Here is a 16993-nt window from a genome sequence, read left to right as displayed (position 1 = left end):
CCCTCCTGGCAGTGACTTCAAGGGCGTGAGGCCTACCCCACGGCCACCCCTGAAAGTCCTCAGGGCCTCTGCTCTATTTGCCCAGTCACTCTCCACTTGGACGTGGACCAGACTGTTCCCAGCTGCGCTGAATCCTTGTCCTCACGCAGGAAAGCTGTTCCTGACCACGAGATCTTCGTGACACCAATGAACACGGCGTCACCTCAGTCCAACGCTTATTCATATTTGCCACGTGTACTTCAACATTCATCATCCACGTGAGCCTGCGGCCATCAGGAAGGAGACTGTCCCAGCCACAGCCCCAGGGCGCCAGCACCCCAAAACCCACAGTGGTCAGACCTGCTTCTGGGGGCCGTCTGGCCACAACATGGTGCAGACAACGCCCCGTGGGAAGAGTTCTGAGGAGATCACATGTTCTGTTCTGAGCCTTGACTGGGGACATGGGAGGATGTGGGTGGGGGCTGCGTCGCTAGCCACAGGAACTGTTCAGATCACTCGGCTACCCTGAGGTGCCCACTGCTGCCACGCGTCCAGCAGCACCCAGAGTCCCAGGCCCATCGCCATCTGCCATGTGGCCCTTTTGGGTCCCAGCAGATGGGGGCTGAGGGGAACGTGGGCCAGCGCCAACTGGCACCATGACCAGCGGTTGGGGCAACTTCAGAGTAACATCTAAGAAACTACTTTTGACTTCACAAAATATCGTACTTCAGGAAAATAAGATTCCATAAATTTCTTTAAAGTAAAGGACATGGGTTTTAACACCAAGTAAAAAAGAAGGGTAAAGCCACAGCTGCCCAGCAAGGCTTCCATTCCCACTGCGTGGAGATCACTCGAGCAGAGCGATGGGCTCAGGGGCCAGGCGGCCAGGCCCCCAGCACAGCTGTTGGAACCTTCCATTTGAGGCAGCACCACTTCATCTGAGCTAAAGAAACCAGCAACTCCTGACAGCTTCAACGCGTCTCGCTGTACTTGGGGCACTGGTTGAAATTTAAATCTCAGGGTTTTCAACCCCAAAAATTTAAAAGGAGGCTTTGCCTTGCTTAGCTGTACCATCTCTGCGTCTCTGTCGGTTTTTAATCCCTTTGTTTCCTTCTCTGTCTTAACAATTTGGGCATTTCCGAGTGGTTTTCCTAAGTCCTGCCCTTTGTTCCTGGGTGTGGCTCTGACGCCTTCGGCCGGCCCAGCACTGTCGCCTGCCACCTCCCCTCCCCATCTCCACGCAGCCCCCTCTCCACGCAGGCTCGTCTCCTGGGCAGACCTATCTTCAGTGCAGACTTACACTGTTTTTAAGGCCCAACCGTTTACTAAAGGCCCCTCACCAAATCCAGTTCCAGAAATGAAGGCAGGGGCGCGTGCCTCCCCATGCATTCTCTCCCCCAGCTCCCCAGTGACGACGACAGACCCGCGGGTGGCAGGCAGCAGCCCTGCCCCTCCCACAGCACCCAGACACCCAGCATGGCTCCCAGTCAGGTCGCCTTGGGCCACGCTCCCGATGCCTGGCCCCCACACGGCCCTGACCTCGCTGAGGCACCCAAGCCTTTGCCGCCACCGACACTAAGAAGCCATCGCCAGTGTGGAGGGAGGGCAGGCCGGCCACGAGCATGGATGCAGAGACTGTACCTCCAGCATGACCACACAGATCTGCTTGACACACTGGATGATGGCGTCAGGGGTCCCAGAGATGGTCACCGCCCGCTCCGTGGAATTGGGCAGCATGTCCCCGGCCACCTGGACCTGGGCACCTGTGGACTGGAGAAAGCAGAAGTTGGGAGGGGCACAGGAGAGGGACCAGGAGGCCGCGAGGCTGGAGCTGCGCTTCCGGATTCGTTCGCGGGAATGCTGGAGGGCAGTGTGCTGGGGAAAGCCCACCCCAACGTCACACCATGGCACCCCCTCCACCTGTTCCTTGGGGAGGCCCTGTGGGTGGGTCTGCCCAGCACAGAGCTGGCACAGGACAAACAGGGCTGCCCAGGGAGCGTTTTAAGCGGCAATCGGCATTTGCAGGAGAGAAGACAGAAAGGGAGTCACTTCTTTCCGACACGTGAAAGAAACTCCATGCGCTCTGTGGAGGTTAGGTCATAGAGAGATGGATTCTAGGCCTGAATGAGAAGGAATCACCCTCCTGGGCCGGAAGGGCTCAGGTTTTCCTTGAAATGAGTGCACCTGTGGCTGTCAAGGGTGCACCTCACACCAGCCCCATCCCAGCTGGGATGGCTCGTGTTCTCCCAGGAAACGGGGGGGCAGGGACCCAAGCCCCTATGCGCAGGGCCCCCTCACCCTCGAGCCACATGACCTCCGTGTGCGCCTCCTTTCCCACCCAGTAGCCGGACACCCACCGGGCGGGGGTCCTGTTACCTCCCTGATCTCCTTGATCTTGGAGCCGCCTTTGCCGATCAGGGACCCGCACTGGCTGGCAGGGACCACCAGCCTCAGTGTCACGGGGGGCTTGCTGGTGGCGGGGCTGTTGCTCATGGAGTTGATGATGTCCTGGGGTAGGAGGGTGCATGTGTTGGCCACCAACGCCCGCTCTGGACACCAAGAGAGCGAGTGAGGGGCTCTGGGAGAAGGTCATGTGATGAGCTATGAGAGGCCTCGGGGGGCCGTGGGGTGGCAGGGGCCACGCCCACGGGAGGAGGACAAGCGTGGAAACGCATGTGGCCTGGAGGGAGGTGCATGCACCGTGGCAGACGGCCGCGCCTGCAGAGAAGGGACACAGTGGCCAGGCGGGGCTGGTCACAAAGGCTGGAAGACCAGGTCGGGTTCAGGACAAGGGACGGCTGGACAGACAGCAGCGACTGACACACATGTCACAGCGGCCATGGCGCTGCTGTGCACAGGGCAGGGCACCAGTCAGAGGGCGCCCACACACAGGCCCTCACCTTTGTCCACAGGCGTAACGGGGCATGGGGGTTTGGACAGACGGGGACTCTTTTGACAGAAAAAATTATTCCCTAGCTTGATCACCCTCTGAATAAAAACTCTAAATGCATCTCTAAATCATTTCTGGCAATTTCAAAAAAATTAAAAACACATAAAAACATTGAGATGTGACTCTGAAAATTGCAGCAGACACACAAACGCATACACATCCATGTGTGCCAGCGGGGGACCCGGTCATGTGTCTGTGCTCTATCTGTTCACTCCTAAGCCAAGCTGGTCCACCCGGGGTCAAGCCAGCTGCTCTAGAGAAGGGGGTGGAGGGAGCAGCGAGGTGGGCGGGCCCAACGCTGGCCTGAGGGGTGTGGGGAGTCCTGGGAAAGAGGAGCTGACAGGAGTTGGGGCATTCCTCGTGGGCTGGGCTGTGACCTTGCCCACCACCCGTCTCTGGTGGCGATCTCACCTCCTCAAACTTGTAGGCGATCATGGCGAAGGCCTTGAAGATGGCGTCGGTTGGGCCTGTGATGGTCACGATTCTCTCTGGGCAGTTTCCCTCTGAGATGTTGATCCTGGCACCACTCTACACGGGAGTTGAGCAGAGCCCAGAAACTGGATTAGAGCCGCGGGGCAGTGACAGGCTGGCTGCTCCTCCTGACACAACCGATGCAGACATGTCCCGTGGCACGTGATGGGCAGACCTCAGCACTCAACAGGAAATCCTCTCCGGGACTGCCCTCTACAGGGAAATTTTAATGAGGGAGGACCCAGCGGTTCCAGGGCAGCTGGCCCGGGGAGAAGCCTCTGTGCCACTGTGTGCCCCGCGTCCACTGAGGGGACCGCACGGGGATGCCCTGACACCCCGGTGCAGGACTCCCAGCTGGTCCGAGCGCAGAGCTGCTGGAGGCCCTCCCACCCGCAGGACACAGGATGCCGCTGAGGACACCCCAACTCACCTCTTCACGCATCTTTTTCACAGTCTCTCCTTTCTGAAATAAAAATTTAGACAACAGGGAGATGGGTCAGGCACACAGAGGGCTCGGAGTGGCAGCGTGCAGTGTCAGGAGCCACCTCCCCCCAGCGCCCTACGCTGTCGAGAGCCTGACACACACTGTGCCTCCAATGAGCCCTCAGCACACCTGGTATGTGAGCCCAGGGGCCCACGGCACTGAGGGTGGGCGGGCTGGCACCCAGGCACCTGCCTGGGCACCACACTTGGCCAGGGCACGTGTTCTACAGTGTGGAGACGGGAATGAACCAGCTATCACTACGGTCATCACAGGCAGGACCATGGCGGCCCGCAGAGGCACTTATGCAAAGAGCTGGACTTGAGCACAGGAGAGGCCCCCATTGGACAGGAACCACTTGGAACCCCAGAGGTAGTCAAAAAGCAACCAACGGGAGGGTGATGCCTCATCCCTGCCTCTCCCACAGGCACGGGCTCCCAAATTGGCTGTGACTTCCCTGCGGGAACGGTCCTTCTATTTCCAAAAGGAAATGCAAGGAGACCACCAGCGCTCACTGGCCAGAGGTGGCGACTGCTCGGAGGGGTGCAAGGGAAGGAACGCTGCCTGGGCTCTCACACACAGGAGGAAGGACTGGCCACCAGGACAGTGGGCACTGGGGCTGCAGAGGTGACTACTGGGGCCTCCCAGGCTGTCAGAGCTGGTGACCAGGATACTCTTGGCCTGAGATGCAGGATATCTCTGGGATTCTCACTGCCACCGTGCGCGGGCACACCCCCAGCACAGGGACCCCGACAGAGGCAGAGAGGTCATTCAGTAATCACCTTCCCGATGATGCTTCCAACTTCCTGTAGGACAAATCACAGAAAGGTGACGTCATACAGCAGAAGGACCAAACACTGTCTTTTGTGAGGAAGGGGAGTTAGCCGGTCAGGAGGGGTGTGCAGGCAGGCCTGCTGCAGGCGGCCTCCGTGCCAACACGGCCACGGCCGACCCCAGCCCAGCCTCTGACTGACAGCCCAGCAAAGGAGAATGTCCAGCTGCTTTCCAGCTAAACAAGGACACAGGAGCCAGCCTGGAGGGGCCCCCACTGGCCAAAACGAGCATCAAAATAAGTAATGACACAATGGGGAATAAAATGGATAAAACAGCAAACGCTGAGTCCACACAGACACAAAAGCATGCACTGAAAGCTTGGTGACAAATGGGACATCTACACAGCGTCTAAGCACCCCGGCAATGACCATCTAGTAACCGTGGGGGACAGCAGCTCTGGGTGGAGACAACTAGAAGATCAACCAAGTGATTAGTAACAGGACACCCTGAAATCTGGGCCACCTATAGGAAAGCTTTTGTGACTTTTCCTGCCCACGGTGAGGAAATATCAGAAAAAGCCAACACGATGAACATTCTAAAAAAGAACTGGTCAGAAGCTTTCAAAGGAGGAAGGCAAAGGAAGACCAGAGCAAGTCCTCCAGGGTCAAGGGGACTAGACATGTGACAAGGACATGGAATGTGAGCCCAGCCTGAGGAACCTGTTAGGAAGGACAGTGCTGGGATGACAGGAGACTGAGGCTGGAGTGCGGTCAGGTGACCACAACGGATCTCCGTCAGTGTCCTGACTTGGTGATGGGGAACACCAAGCATGTGGGCAACACACTGAGGCGTCTCGGCGCGCGTGGGCAACACACTCTGAGGTACTCGGTGATGGGGCATCAGCTCGGTCACTTAGTCTCGAAGGTTCCGGGAGAAACGTTTAGGCTGCACTGCACCTGAGCTTGCTTAGAGTTTTAGGAAACAATATATAATATAAGGGCCCTAGGAGCGACCACGTCCTGCCTCCCTCCTCCCAGTGACAAAGGCAGGGCTTCAGCTTGCGTACCTTTCCATGCATCAGCAGGCGGATTGTCAGGGTCACATTCAGGCCACCTTCTGAGACCTTGGACTCCATCTTCCTCCCAAAATGCAGTTGGGGATGGTGGCTTAAGGTGCTGAGGATGCCGTGAGGAAGGACAGATGGGGCCCAGAAGGTGTCACCTGCAAAGAGAAGGCATAGCTGCTGCTGCCCGGAACACCAACGCACGGGACGTCCTGGTCTCTGGGGGAGTGGAGGCGGCTGGCGAGGTGAGGCAAGGGCTCAGGGAGAGGCTCGTGCATGAGGGGAGCGACCTGCTGGGCAGGGGAAAGCCTGGCAGGTCAGCCAGCTCTCTGCCTCAGCTCCCACTTCTGTAAGTAGGGGAACAGGGACAGCTCTCGCAGCTGCTGGGGAGGAAGGTCACCCAGTGGGTAAGCCCGGGCTTCGTGCATGGCCAGCGTGTCCACTGTGCTATGAGGTCAGTCCCTCCCATTCTCTCCCGCCATGACTCCCTCGCCCTTAAACGCGAGGCCATTTCAGCGGCTGGCATGCCCACTTTGTTGTTGACGTTTCCTGGCACTCTTCACTGCTAAGGGAACTTAGTCTCTATCAACGAAACTGCCGCTGCGCTGAGCGTCCTCTCCCCGTCAGGAGCTTTCCTTACATACCCACATCACTGGTGTGCGGGGCAGACTTTCTGCAGGCCCAGTGCTCAGCCTACCAGGCAAAACGCTGACCCCGCTCTGAGACACAGGCCCGGACTGAGGCAGGCAGTGAGCTCAAGCATGGGGGCCAGCGCCACGTGGCCCGGGTACACGTTGGTGGCTCAGGTCCACAGCACTTGGCCTCAACAAGGGGAGGGTGGAGGACAGAGTCCGAGCCCCCCACCCAGGTCTGCCAAAGTCCCTTCTCAGAAGGATGCAGCTCCTCCTTCAGGCTAGATTCCGAGGCACAGGTCATCCCTGCCGCGGCGCATGGAGCGGCCTCACACGACAGGCGCCAACAAGGCCAAGGGAAGGCTGAGTGCAGTGAGGGGAGGGGACTCTCAGACCAGCCGGGAGACATCTAGGAGAACTGCCAGATATGGGGGGTGGCCAGGGGTGCACCAGACCTTGACTCTAGGACTGGGAAGCGCTATTTCACTCTACGGGTCACAGGGGTCACAAGGGAGTGCGTGTTTGTGTGGTCTTTCTGGGAGTGCAAGCAGGCAGTCTCCGGGAGCCCCTCTGTGCAGTGCACAAATGGGGGGCTGGACATGGCAGGGTGCGGGGTATGTGTATGGGATGTTGCAGGGCTGCGGGTCCGCAGGGAGCAGAGAGGAGGGGACACAAGGGCACAAGCGGACCCCATGGGAGGAGGGCACCCACCAGTCTGGAGAGGGCGGGGAGCGGGGCCACCAGGGTCTGACAGCAGAGTGTCTTTTTTAGATAGAAAGGCAAGATAGGCCTGGCTGGAGGTAGGTTCCAGGTGACCTGGGGGCGGCTCCAGGTCCAGGGGTTCCACGAGAGGCCTCCGGGAACCGCCACCTTCCCAGGTGCACTGAGAGTGTGCGGAGCTGCTGGGACAATGAGAGACGAGGCCCTGTGAGCCAGGAGAGGACCCACGGGCCGGCTCTGTGAGAGTAGCCCACATTCCAGCCCACACTCAGTCCCTTCACTAATGAGTGACAATGTCACAGTGCCAGCGTGGCTGCCTAAGTCCGTCAGGAACAAAGGTCCTATGGAAGCTGCGTGTGCCCCCATGCACCCCCAGGCTGTCTGTTCACTGGCCCTGTGACGCGCCCTGCAAAGGTGAGAGGCTGTGTCTGTACACAGGAGACGACAGGTTAGAAAAGCAACCTTGTCCTTTAAGTTACAGGTTTTGGGGGCAAAGAACTGGTTTTCTCATCAAGATTTCTGCTGAAAAATATGCTAAAAGAAAAACATAAAGCAGAATCAAAGTGCATCCCATCACCTGTATGACATTTGGGGACACCTACAAAGGGCCATGACAGGTGACTCCTGGCGTGGGCAAAATGACAGCTACCAGTGCATTTCTGCAATAAACACTCGCATTCAAAAAAGTATTTACGGGTAACTTCAACACAAACGATTAGTTCTAGTTATTCAAAATACAATGACACATTTGAGTAACAAGGATTCTAACATGAAGGCACAGTGCCCAAAAATAGAGTTTTAAAAATTGCCCTTGCGTCCATGTGTTCTCAGCCCAGTAGGGCAGCCACATGGGCTAGTTACATCTAAAGCAAAAAAGTCACTAGTCACACGGAAGTGTTGAGTAAACAGCCTCAGGTGGCTGGTGGCCTATGGAGGAACACAGGCAGAGAGCGTCTGTCACCCAGAGGGCCCGGGAGGAAGGGCCCAGAAGGGAGAGGAGGCGGTGCTCTAGCCCCAGTGACTGACTGAGGTGGACCAGGGAGCGGGGCTCCCTCCCACCGCAGCAAAGCTGAGCCCAGCTATCAGCGCCAAGGAATTGGATCACATGGGGGGGGCATCTCCTCCTGAGTCAGGGGACGGCAGGGCCCCATGGCCAGCTGTTACGTAAGCGTTTCCAGCCGCGTGGAAAAAGTGGGTCAGCGAGTGCCCTCAGTCACACAGGCCAGCACCTTCCTTCACCCCCGGCCCAGCGTGAGCATCCAGAGCCCTCTGCAGGACAGCGGGAACAAGCAGTCCGGGTAGAGATTAGTCACCTGAGACCCTGAAGAACCCCCAGCCTGCGAGTGGCACTGGGCAGGTGGCTCCCCCAGGAACGTGGGCTCTCAGCGGGCATGGGGTCGTCCTCTGGCAGTCCCACCAGGCCCCAGGACACCCACTCATCACAGGGAACCCCTAGAGTACCTGGGCCTCGCTCCCACCTCAGGGGCCGCGGCTGCCGGGATGCACAGGGGATTCAGCTGCTGGACTCCCGTGGTCACAATCACCCACAAAAAGTCAGAGGGTGTTCCAGAAATGGGCAGATCTCTTTCACCTCCTTCTGTTCTCTTTAGTGCTGGAGATTATATTTTCAATTCATTAATGGGGAGAGAGAAGCAGGCCTGTCCTCCTACAGGGCCTAGCAGGGGGCCTCCCTTCTTGCCTGCCCAGTGTGTGGTTTAAATGCCGCTTTGTGCTGACCAAATCCACGGATATTCCTCAGCCCTGGACACACCCCAAAGGACTGCCCCCCACCACCACCGCGGTCGCTAACAGAGACCCACAGTCCACACATGCGACCAGTGGAACTCCTGACCCGCGTGTCTTCTCAGTGACCCGTCTGCCACCCGAGTGCTTAGGCCCACACCTCTCTCCTCTGCCACCGTCCCATCCATTCGCAGATCCAGATGCGTGGGCGCAGGATTTAAAGTTGCATCCTTTTCTAGTGTCTTCAGGAAGAAGCCGATGGCATCCAATTCAAACCTTACTTCTTGCCTAATACAGGTGTTCAATTTTGTGCATTTCTACGTATGGTCTTGGCTGCGTCCAATTTGATGTTTGTGCTTTTTTTCACTCATTTCAAAATGCTTTCAGATTTCCCTTTTGATTTCTTCTTTGATTCATGGGCTACTTCAAAGTGTGTTACTGCGTTTTCAAATATTTAGAGATTTTTGAGATGTTTTTCTTTTGTTACTCTCTAATTGTGGTTAGAGAACATATTTGTGATGCTGGGACAGTTTATGGAGAGCTGCTGAAAGAGCAGAATGGGGTCCATCTTGGGAGTGTGATGCTTGTGTGAGGCTGGAATGTTCTACAAGCATCCACGAGAGCATGCTACAAGCATCCACGAGAGCATGCTGCAGGGCTGTGCTGTCCGAGCCTCCCACAGCCCTGGGATCCTGTGATGGCTGCCCGCTTATTCTGTGGAACACTGAGGCAGGACGCTGAAACCTCAGACTGTCACTGTGGCCGTTTCTCCTGCAGTTCTACCAGCTTTTGCTTTGTGTATTTTGAAGCTGTTCTTAGCATCGGAACGTCGGGCACTGCTGTGGTCTGTCGGTGCACGACTCCTTTCACTATGAAAGGTCAGTCTTCATCTCTGGTAATTCCCTTGGTTCTGAAAGTCACTTTGTCTGTTATTGCTACAGCAACCCCAGTTTTCTTCTGGTTAGTGGCAGCATGGTGTATCTCCTTCCACCTTTTACTTTATTTGTGTCTGTGTAGTTAAAGTGCGTTTCCTGTAGGCAGCCTACAGTTGGACCTGCTTTCCTTTTATCTTATTTGACAATCTCTGGTTTTCAAGTGGCTGTTTTGACCATTTACAGTGGTTGCCGAGATGGCTGAGTTTCAATTTGTCGTTCTAGTTTCTGCATTCACCATCTGTTCTTTGTCCCCCATTTCTATGGGTTTTTCTCTGCCATCTTTTGTATTAACTGCATCATATTATGATGCCACTTTACCGTCTCTGTCCACTTACTAGTTATAACTGTTTCATCATCACAGTGGTTGCTTTCGGGTTGAACTTACTACAGTGCAATGTCCAGTGGTCTCTGCCACTTCACAAAGTACAGGAACCTCTCAGCAGTCGGCTTCTGCTTCTGCGCTCAGCCTGACCTGTCACTGTCACACGTTTAAGTCCTACCTGTTATAAGCCCCGTAATACATTACCATTTTTCACTTAAACAGTTGATTATCTTTTAAAGGGATTTAGATAATAAGAAAATGTCTCATTCTTACCATGCAGCTTTTCACTCCTCTGTGGAGATTCAAACTACCTGCTGTAATTTTTCCTCTACCTGAAGAATTTCCCTTAATATTTTTGGTAGTGCAAGTTTTCTGGTGATGAATTCTCTCAGCTTTTGATTGTCTGAAGAGACTGTCGTTTCTCTGCGGTTGTGAGGCTACTTCGGCGGGTAGAGAATTCTAGGTTGATGGTCCTGGAAAGATTCTGTCCTCACCCCTCACTCATCTTGTTTCCAACGAGAAGTCCCCTCCAGTCTCACACTGGTCTGCCATAGGTAGTGTGCCTTTCCCTAGCATATTTAAAGGTTTTTCTCTCCATCACTGGCTTTGCCTTTGCTCAGTCTAATTGTGATGTACCATCTCGTAGTTTCTTGGATATGTGACCTTACAGTTATTATCGATTCCGAATTGTGGCTATTATGGCACAGCCCCTCCCCGCCCCCGGTGGATGTGGCACAGCACCCCCTGGATGTAGCATGCCAAAAACCAGGGTGCCAAACACCAGGGTGCCAAACACCAGGACCAAAGACTGCACCCCTTCCTCCAGGAACCCATAAATGCATGGAGGCGACTGGTAATTAGTAACTTTGTTAATTCACCAAGCATTTCCTTGGCAATTAGTAAGCTACAGGCAGTGTGCGGTCCTACAAAGACTGACAAACAGGGCGGCCTTGTCAACAGATCACTACGGTAACAGTGACAGCCAGAGGAGCAGGAGGACGGCCCACAGCGCAGGGCTCACATGGGGGACGCCATGCCCCGTGTGGAGCCTCTGGGATGAATCTTCGGCAACTGCACCTGGGGCTATGAGGGCTCCTGGGGGAAGCTCTAGGAAGGGGCCTGTCACCCGCCTCCCAGAACTGCTTCCAGGACAGCAGTCACACAGGTGCCCTGTCCTTGGAGGGCGGTGCAACTGCATGATTCGAGTCTGGGAGGGGAGGCCCTCCCCAGTGCTCCCCGGCACCCCGGGGCTCACCTGGTGGCCTGGGGCTCACCTGGTACCCTGGGGCTCACCTGGTGGCCTGGTGCTCACCTGGTATCCTGGTGCTCACCTGGTACCCTGGGACTCACCTGGTACCCTGGGGCTCACCTGGTGGCCTGGGACTCACCTGGTGGCCTGGGGCCCACCTGGTGGCCCGGTGCTGACCTGGCCATCCTGTGACAGAGCAGGGAGGTCTAGGCATTGGAGTCACCTGGATGGGGTGCGTGCCCCTTAGGGCCTCATCCAGGAGACCCAGGTGGCCCTGGAAACAGCATTTTGAGCTGGTCCAGATTCCTCCTGGGTGAAGCCACACTGGGGAACCACTGGCCCTAACTCCCATCCAGTTTTTTCCCCCTCTATCCATCAGGAATCTCAGTAGGCTGCCAGTGATAAGAACCCACGATCACAGAACCCACTGACGGGGTGCTCAGGACCTGCTTTTGTCCTGTGAAAGAAATCGGGAGGAGCAGTGGGCTGGGGGAAAAAGGGGGGGCTTGCACACTGTGGGAGGTGATGGGGTGAAGAAGTGGGGGACAGAGAGACTCATCACCACACGGCGCAGGGCAGAGCGGAGGGGGGAGGGTTTACGATGGAACACCAGTCAGCCATAAAATAGGACCAATTATTGACGCACTCAACAATCGGGGTAGTCTCCAGGGAATCGGCCGAGTGACAAAAGCCAGTCCCCAAGGCTTACACACGGTATGGCCATTATGTGACATTGTTGAAATGCGAAAATGACAGAAATGAAGACAGGTCAGTGGCTGCCAGGGGTTGGGAGGGGCAGGGACAGGAGGGAAATGCCTGTGGCTGTGAAAGGGCAGCATGGGGACCCTCATGGGGATGGAATGTTCTGGATTTTGTCGGTATCAGCGTCAACATCCTGGTCGTTTTCTAAATGTCACCACTGAGGGAAACGAGGTGCATGGAATGTACTGTTTTTCCAAATGCATGTGAACCTACAGTTATTGAAACACAAAATTTTATTTTAGAAAAGCAGCTACTACAAATCTGAGATTGTACCAGACAACTCGCAATTCACGAGAGAATAAAGGAGCCAAATATTTCCTCGGATAATTCAAACAAAATACCCATCTTGACACTGTAGGAAGATGTGGAAGTTACTTAAACATTAAAGGCAGAGAGCCCGCATCAGCCGCCCCTCCGAGGGAAAGCACTGTGACCAGGTTCCTGCTTTGATGCTGCCAGAGGCCCACGCCTGCCCTCACCCACTCGCACTCACCCACTCGTATGTGCGCACACCCACTCACTCAGCCTCGCCCTCACCCACTCACACGTGCACACTCACAGTCTCACACACGGGTGTTTCCCGGTACCCCTTTAGGTTGGATGGGTGCAGGGCCTGCGGCAGGCGTGTCCCTTGAGAACCTCTAGTAACAACTTGGCCTCAGCCTGTCCCAGGGAGACGCAGGTCACTCGGAGGCCCAGTAGCCCAGGGCACGGCCTCTGTGCAGGTCTGGCCAGGGGACTCCGTGTGCCATCGGCCGTTCTGCACAGGCGGGGCCTGTGCGTGTGGATCGAGCGTCAGGGAACGCACAAGGATACCCACGACTCTAAGAACCACGCAGGCCGACGTCACCTTGCCCCAGTCTGTGGTGGGAATGCGGCGGTGCCTCCAAACTTCCCAAACATGGAAACAGGGCTCGCAGCCCCGCCATAGGAGTTGAGCCCCAGGCCCCAGGAGACGCTGAGACTCTGCAGCTGTTCCTTCCAGGGCTGACAGAGCAGCGGTGTGTGGTGCCCGCCAGGCCTGGACACAGCGCTCAGAGGACACGGCCTCCCAACAGCCACACTCTGTGGCCCTGGCTCGCTTTGGCCACGTCGGAAGTACGTCTTGCTTCCCATCACCAGTGACCTTTCGAACTTCAAATTGAGCCATTCTTCCCTTGCTAAAACCCTCCTGCATCTCTCCATGGCCTAAGCAATTCAACCAGCCTTCCCCACAGCGCTGCCCCCACCGCCTGCTCTTCCAAACCCCATGTGGTCCCACTGGCCTCCCTCCCTGGGACAGGCAGCGTTCTCCTGCTCTACCTGTACCCCCGAACTGCCAGCGCCCCCTCCTCCTGAGCCCTGTTCTCCCCACAGCCTTGACCCTGCCACACTGTAGGCAGAGGACCCGCTTAGCGCCTTCATTCAACATTGAACCCCCAGTTTGGAGCACAGGAGGGCAGTCCAAACTCAGCACGGATGTAAAGGCTGCGTGAGCACCTACACTGAGCACTGCTGCACCTCCATTCCCACGGCCACTGTGGACCAGAATCCAGCGATTTCCAGACTCGGACACTCAGGAGACACCCAAGATGACGTTGCGTTGCTCCCAGTCCACTCGTCTCCTCACTCATCACTCGGTCACTGAGGGTGGGCTGGGGCCTGCTGTGTGCTGGGGTACGAGGGGCTCCCTGCGGGACAGAAGGCCCAGCTAGCCAGGCAGAGCCAGAGACACAGGCAGGGCAGGGACAAGGGGACCTGTTCCCACCTCCAAGCGGGAAGCCGTCCCTCCATCCCCTCCCCTCTCCATCCCAGCTCAGTCTGATTTGCAAGCTCACCAGTTCCCAACAGAGGGCGGGGGAGACACTCAAAAAGGAACAGGTCCATTTTTTCTCTACATTTCTGAGACTACTGCTGTTTAGTTTGCTTATGTGGTCGGTTCTTTAGAGTCCACATATAAGTGAAATCATGTGGTATCTGTCTTTCTCCGACTGACTTATTTCACTTTTTGAGGGGTATAAATGTCTATTACATTGTTTTGTACACCTAAACCTAAAAGAAAAAAAAAGAAACACATCTTGTTTAAGGCCAGTTAAAGGGTGCAGAAAAACATCGAGAAAAAAAGAACCGAATCCCGCCTCATAAAACAAAACAAACGACTGCCACACTCTCTGAGTTCTCGAAATTTGGGACTGTTTTCCTGTCTTTATTTGAGCTGGTCCAACAGGAAAGGGCTTGGTTCTGTTTTCAGTTTCTCGTTTCTGGTCTTATTTTACTAGTCCCTCACCTCTGCTTGCTTTTTCTACTCCTTTTCTTTTTGTTCCTTATGGTAGAAGCCTAGATTGTTGTTTGAAGATCTTCTCTGTTAGTTTCTAGCATTTCATGTATAAATTTCACTAGAGGCATTGATTTACTTGTATCTTACAGATTTATAAGTGTGAGCTCAAAACAGTTCATTTCCTCTGATACTTCCTCTTTGACCAGCACCTGATTTAGAGGTGTGTGTTTTGATTTGCAAGTATTTGGACAATTTCCAGTTATCTTTGGTTACTGATTTCTAGTTTAATTCCACACTGGACAGAAATAAGCGTTTTATGATGTCAGCTGTTTTGACTTCGTGAGGCGTTTAGTTTCTTGCACAGACCACGGCCTACCATGGTGAACAGCCTGTGCACACGAGGGCCTTTCTGCTGTGGGGTTAGCGTCCTACAGGACCCAGCGGGGGGCGGTGCTCCTCACCACTTCTTATCCTGCGGATTCCCCGTCATCTTGTTCCATCAGTGACCGAGCAAGGGGAGCTGGAACCTGTGAGCTCGTCCTTTCCTTCTTTCCCTCTATCCGATTTTGTTTCACGTATTTCGAGGCTGTTATTTGATAGATACACGTACATTTGGGACTGAAACGTCTTCCTGGTGAACTGATTGTTTAGTGTCCTGTCCTTCCTATCCCTGGTCATTGTCCTCGTCCTGAGCCTATGTCACCTGCCATTCACGTAGTCACTCAGGTTTGCTCTGGACTAGTGTTCACATGATGTACCTTTTTCTGTCCTTTCATCTTTAACCAGCTAATAGCACTGGCTTTCAGGGTGGTGTCTGGCTGACTACACATAGATTGACCTTGCTTTTTTAATCCAGTCTGATAATCTCTCACTTTGAATTGGTCTGTTTACACAATTTACTTTTTTTATATTCTCAGATTTAATAATTGACTCTAACGTATGCACATATAGGTGTGTGTACAATTTTGAAATAACTGTAGATCCCTGAGTACTTGTGAAAATCATGCTGTTTCTGTGTACCCTTGACACGCTCGCTGTGGGACATGATCAGCACCAGTGACCGATGTAGGCGGCACACTGTTAACTCAACAGCACCAGTTCTTCATGCGTCTTCGTTTGTTTATCACATGTATAGCTTTCTGGAACGACCAGCACCAGCAGGATCACCGTGAAGAGCTGCCCGTGTCATGCGTCTTCGTTTGTTTATCACATGTATAGCTTTCTGGAACGACCAGCACCAGCAGGATCACCGTGAAGAGCTGCCCGTGTAGTCACTCACTGTCCCCAACCTGAATACCAGGCAACCACTGATTTGTTCTGCATCACTGCACTTTTGTCATTTCAAGAACTTTACATAAATCCAATCAAATAAATGGGACAGTTTTTTTTCTTTAAAGTTTATTGGGGTGACAATTGTTAGTAAAGTTACAGATTTCACGTGTACAATTCTGTAATACATCATCTGTATCTCACAGTGTGTTCACCACCCAGAGTTAGTTCTTTTTCCATCACCAGATATTAGACCCCATTTACACTCTTCTAGAGCCCCGCTGCCCCCTCCCTCCTTACCCTCTGGTAACCCCTGAACTATTGTCGATGTCTATGAGTTTCTGTTCTTTCAATTGTTTGTCTTGTTCTTTTGTTGTTTTTGGTTTATATACCACATTATCAGTGAAATCATATGGTTCTCTGCTTTTTCTGACTTATTTCACTTAGCATTACAATCTCAAGATCCATCTACGTTGTCACAAATGGTCCTATTTCATCTTTTCTTACCACCGAATAGTATTCCATTGTGTATATATATCACAACTTCTTTATCTATTCATCTATCGAAGGACATTTTGGTTGTTTCCATGTCTTGGCCACCGTAAATAAAGCTGCAATGAACACTGGAGCACACTTGTCTTTACGGATACATGTTTTCAGATTTTTTTGGTAGATACCCAGGAGAGGGATTGCTGGGTCATATGGTAATTCTATTCGTAATTTTTTGAGGAACCTCCACACTGCCTTCCATAACGGCTGCACCAGTCTGCATTCCCACCAACAGTGTATAAGGGTTCCTTTTTCTCCACAGCCTCTCCAACACTTGTTACTATTTGTCTTGTTGACGACAGCCATTCTGACTGGGGTGAGGTGATATCTCATTGTGGTTTTTATTTGCATTTCTCTGGTGATTAGTGATGTTGAGCATTTTTTCATATGTCTATTTGCCATTTGTATGTCCTCTTTGGAGAAATGTCTCTTCAGGTCCTCTGCCCATTTTTCAATTGGGTTGTTTGTTTTTTTGTTGTTGAGTTGCATGAGTTCCTTGTATATTTTGGATATTAGCCCCTTATCGGAGGCACTGTTTGCAGAAATCTTCTCCCGTTCAGTTGGTTGCCTCTTTATTTTGTCGATGGTTTCTTTTGCTGTGCAGAAGCTTTTAAGTTTGATATAGTCCCATTCGTTTATTTTAGCTTTTACTTCCCTTGCCTTTGGAGTCAAATTCATAAAATGCTCTTTGAACCTAAGGTCCACAAGTTTAGAACCTATGTTTTCTTCTATGCAGTTTATTGTGTCAGGTCTTATGCTTAAGTCTTTGATCCATTTTGAATTAATTTTGGTACATGGTGACAGATAGCAGTCCAGTTTCATTCTTTGAAAGTGGCT

At 53.6% G+C, this 16993-nt stretch overlaps 1 protein-coding gene across 16 annotated transcripts in view; it reads right to left on the bottom strand.

Annotated features, from left to right (window-relative positions):
• PCBP3 (poly(rC) binding protein 3) overlaps positions 1–16993 on the bottom strand; it is a 182919-nt gene that overhangs the window by 24375 nt on the left and 141551 nt on the right. For all 16 annotated transcript variants that reach the window (XM_033126345.1, XM_033126327.1, XM_033126401.1 and 13 more), the window contains 6 exons: positions 5722–5876; positions 4664–4687; positions 3831–3863; positions 3341–3457; positions 2356–2487; positions 1621–1749 (listed from right to left, as the gene is read on the bottom strand). In XM_033126345.1, the coding sequence (XP_032982236.1) occupies positions 1621–1749; positions 2356–2487; positions 3341–3457; positions 3831–3863; positions 4664–4687; positions 5722–5876 (590 nt within the window). The remainder of the gene's footprint in view (positions 1–1620; positions 1750–2355; positions 2488–3340; positions 3458–3830; positions 3864–4663; positions 4688–5721; positions 5877–16993) is intronic.

This window comes from Rhinolophus ferrumequinum, chromosome 2 (genome assembly GCF_004115265.2).
Source record: "Rhinolophus ferrumequinum isolate MPI-CBG mRhiFer1 chromosome 2, mRhiFer1_v1.p, whole genome shotgun sequence".
Lineage (NCBI taxonomy): Eukaryota > Metazoa > Chordata > Mammalia > Chiroptera > Rhinolophidae > Rhinolophus > Rhinolophus ferrumequinum.
This window is presented reverse-complemented; position numbering and strand designations above follow the sequence as displayed.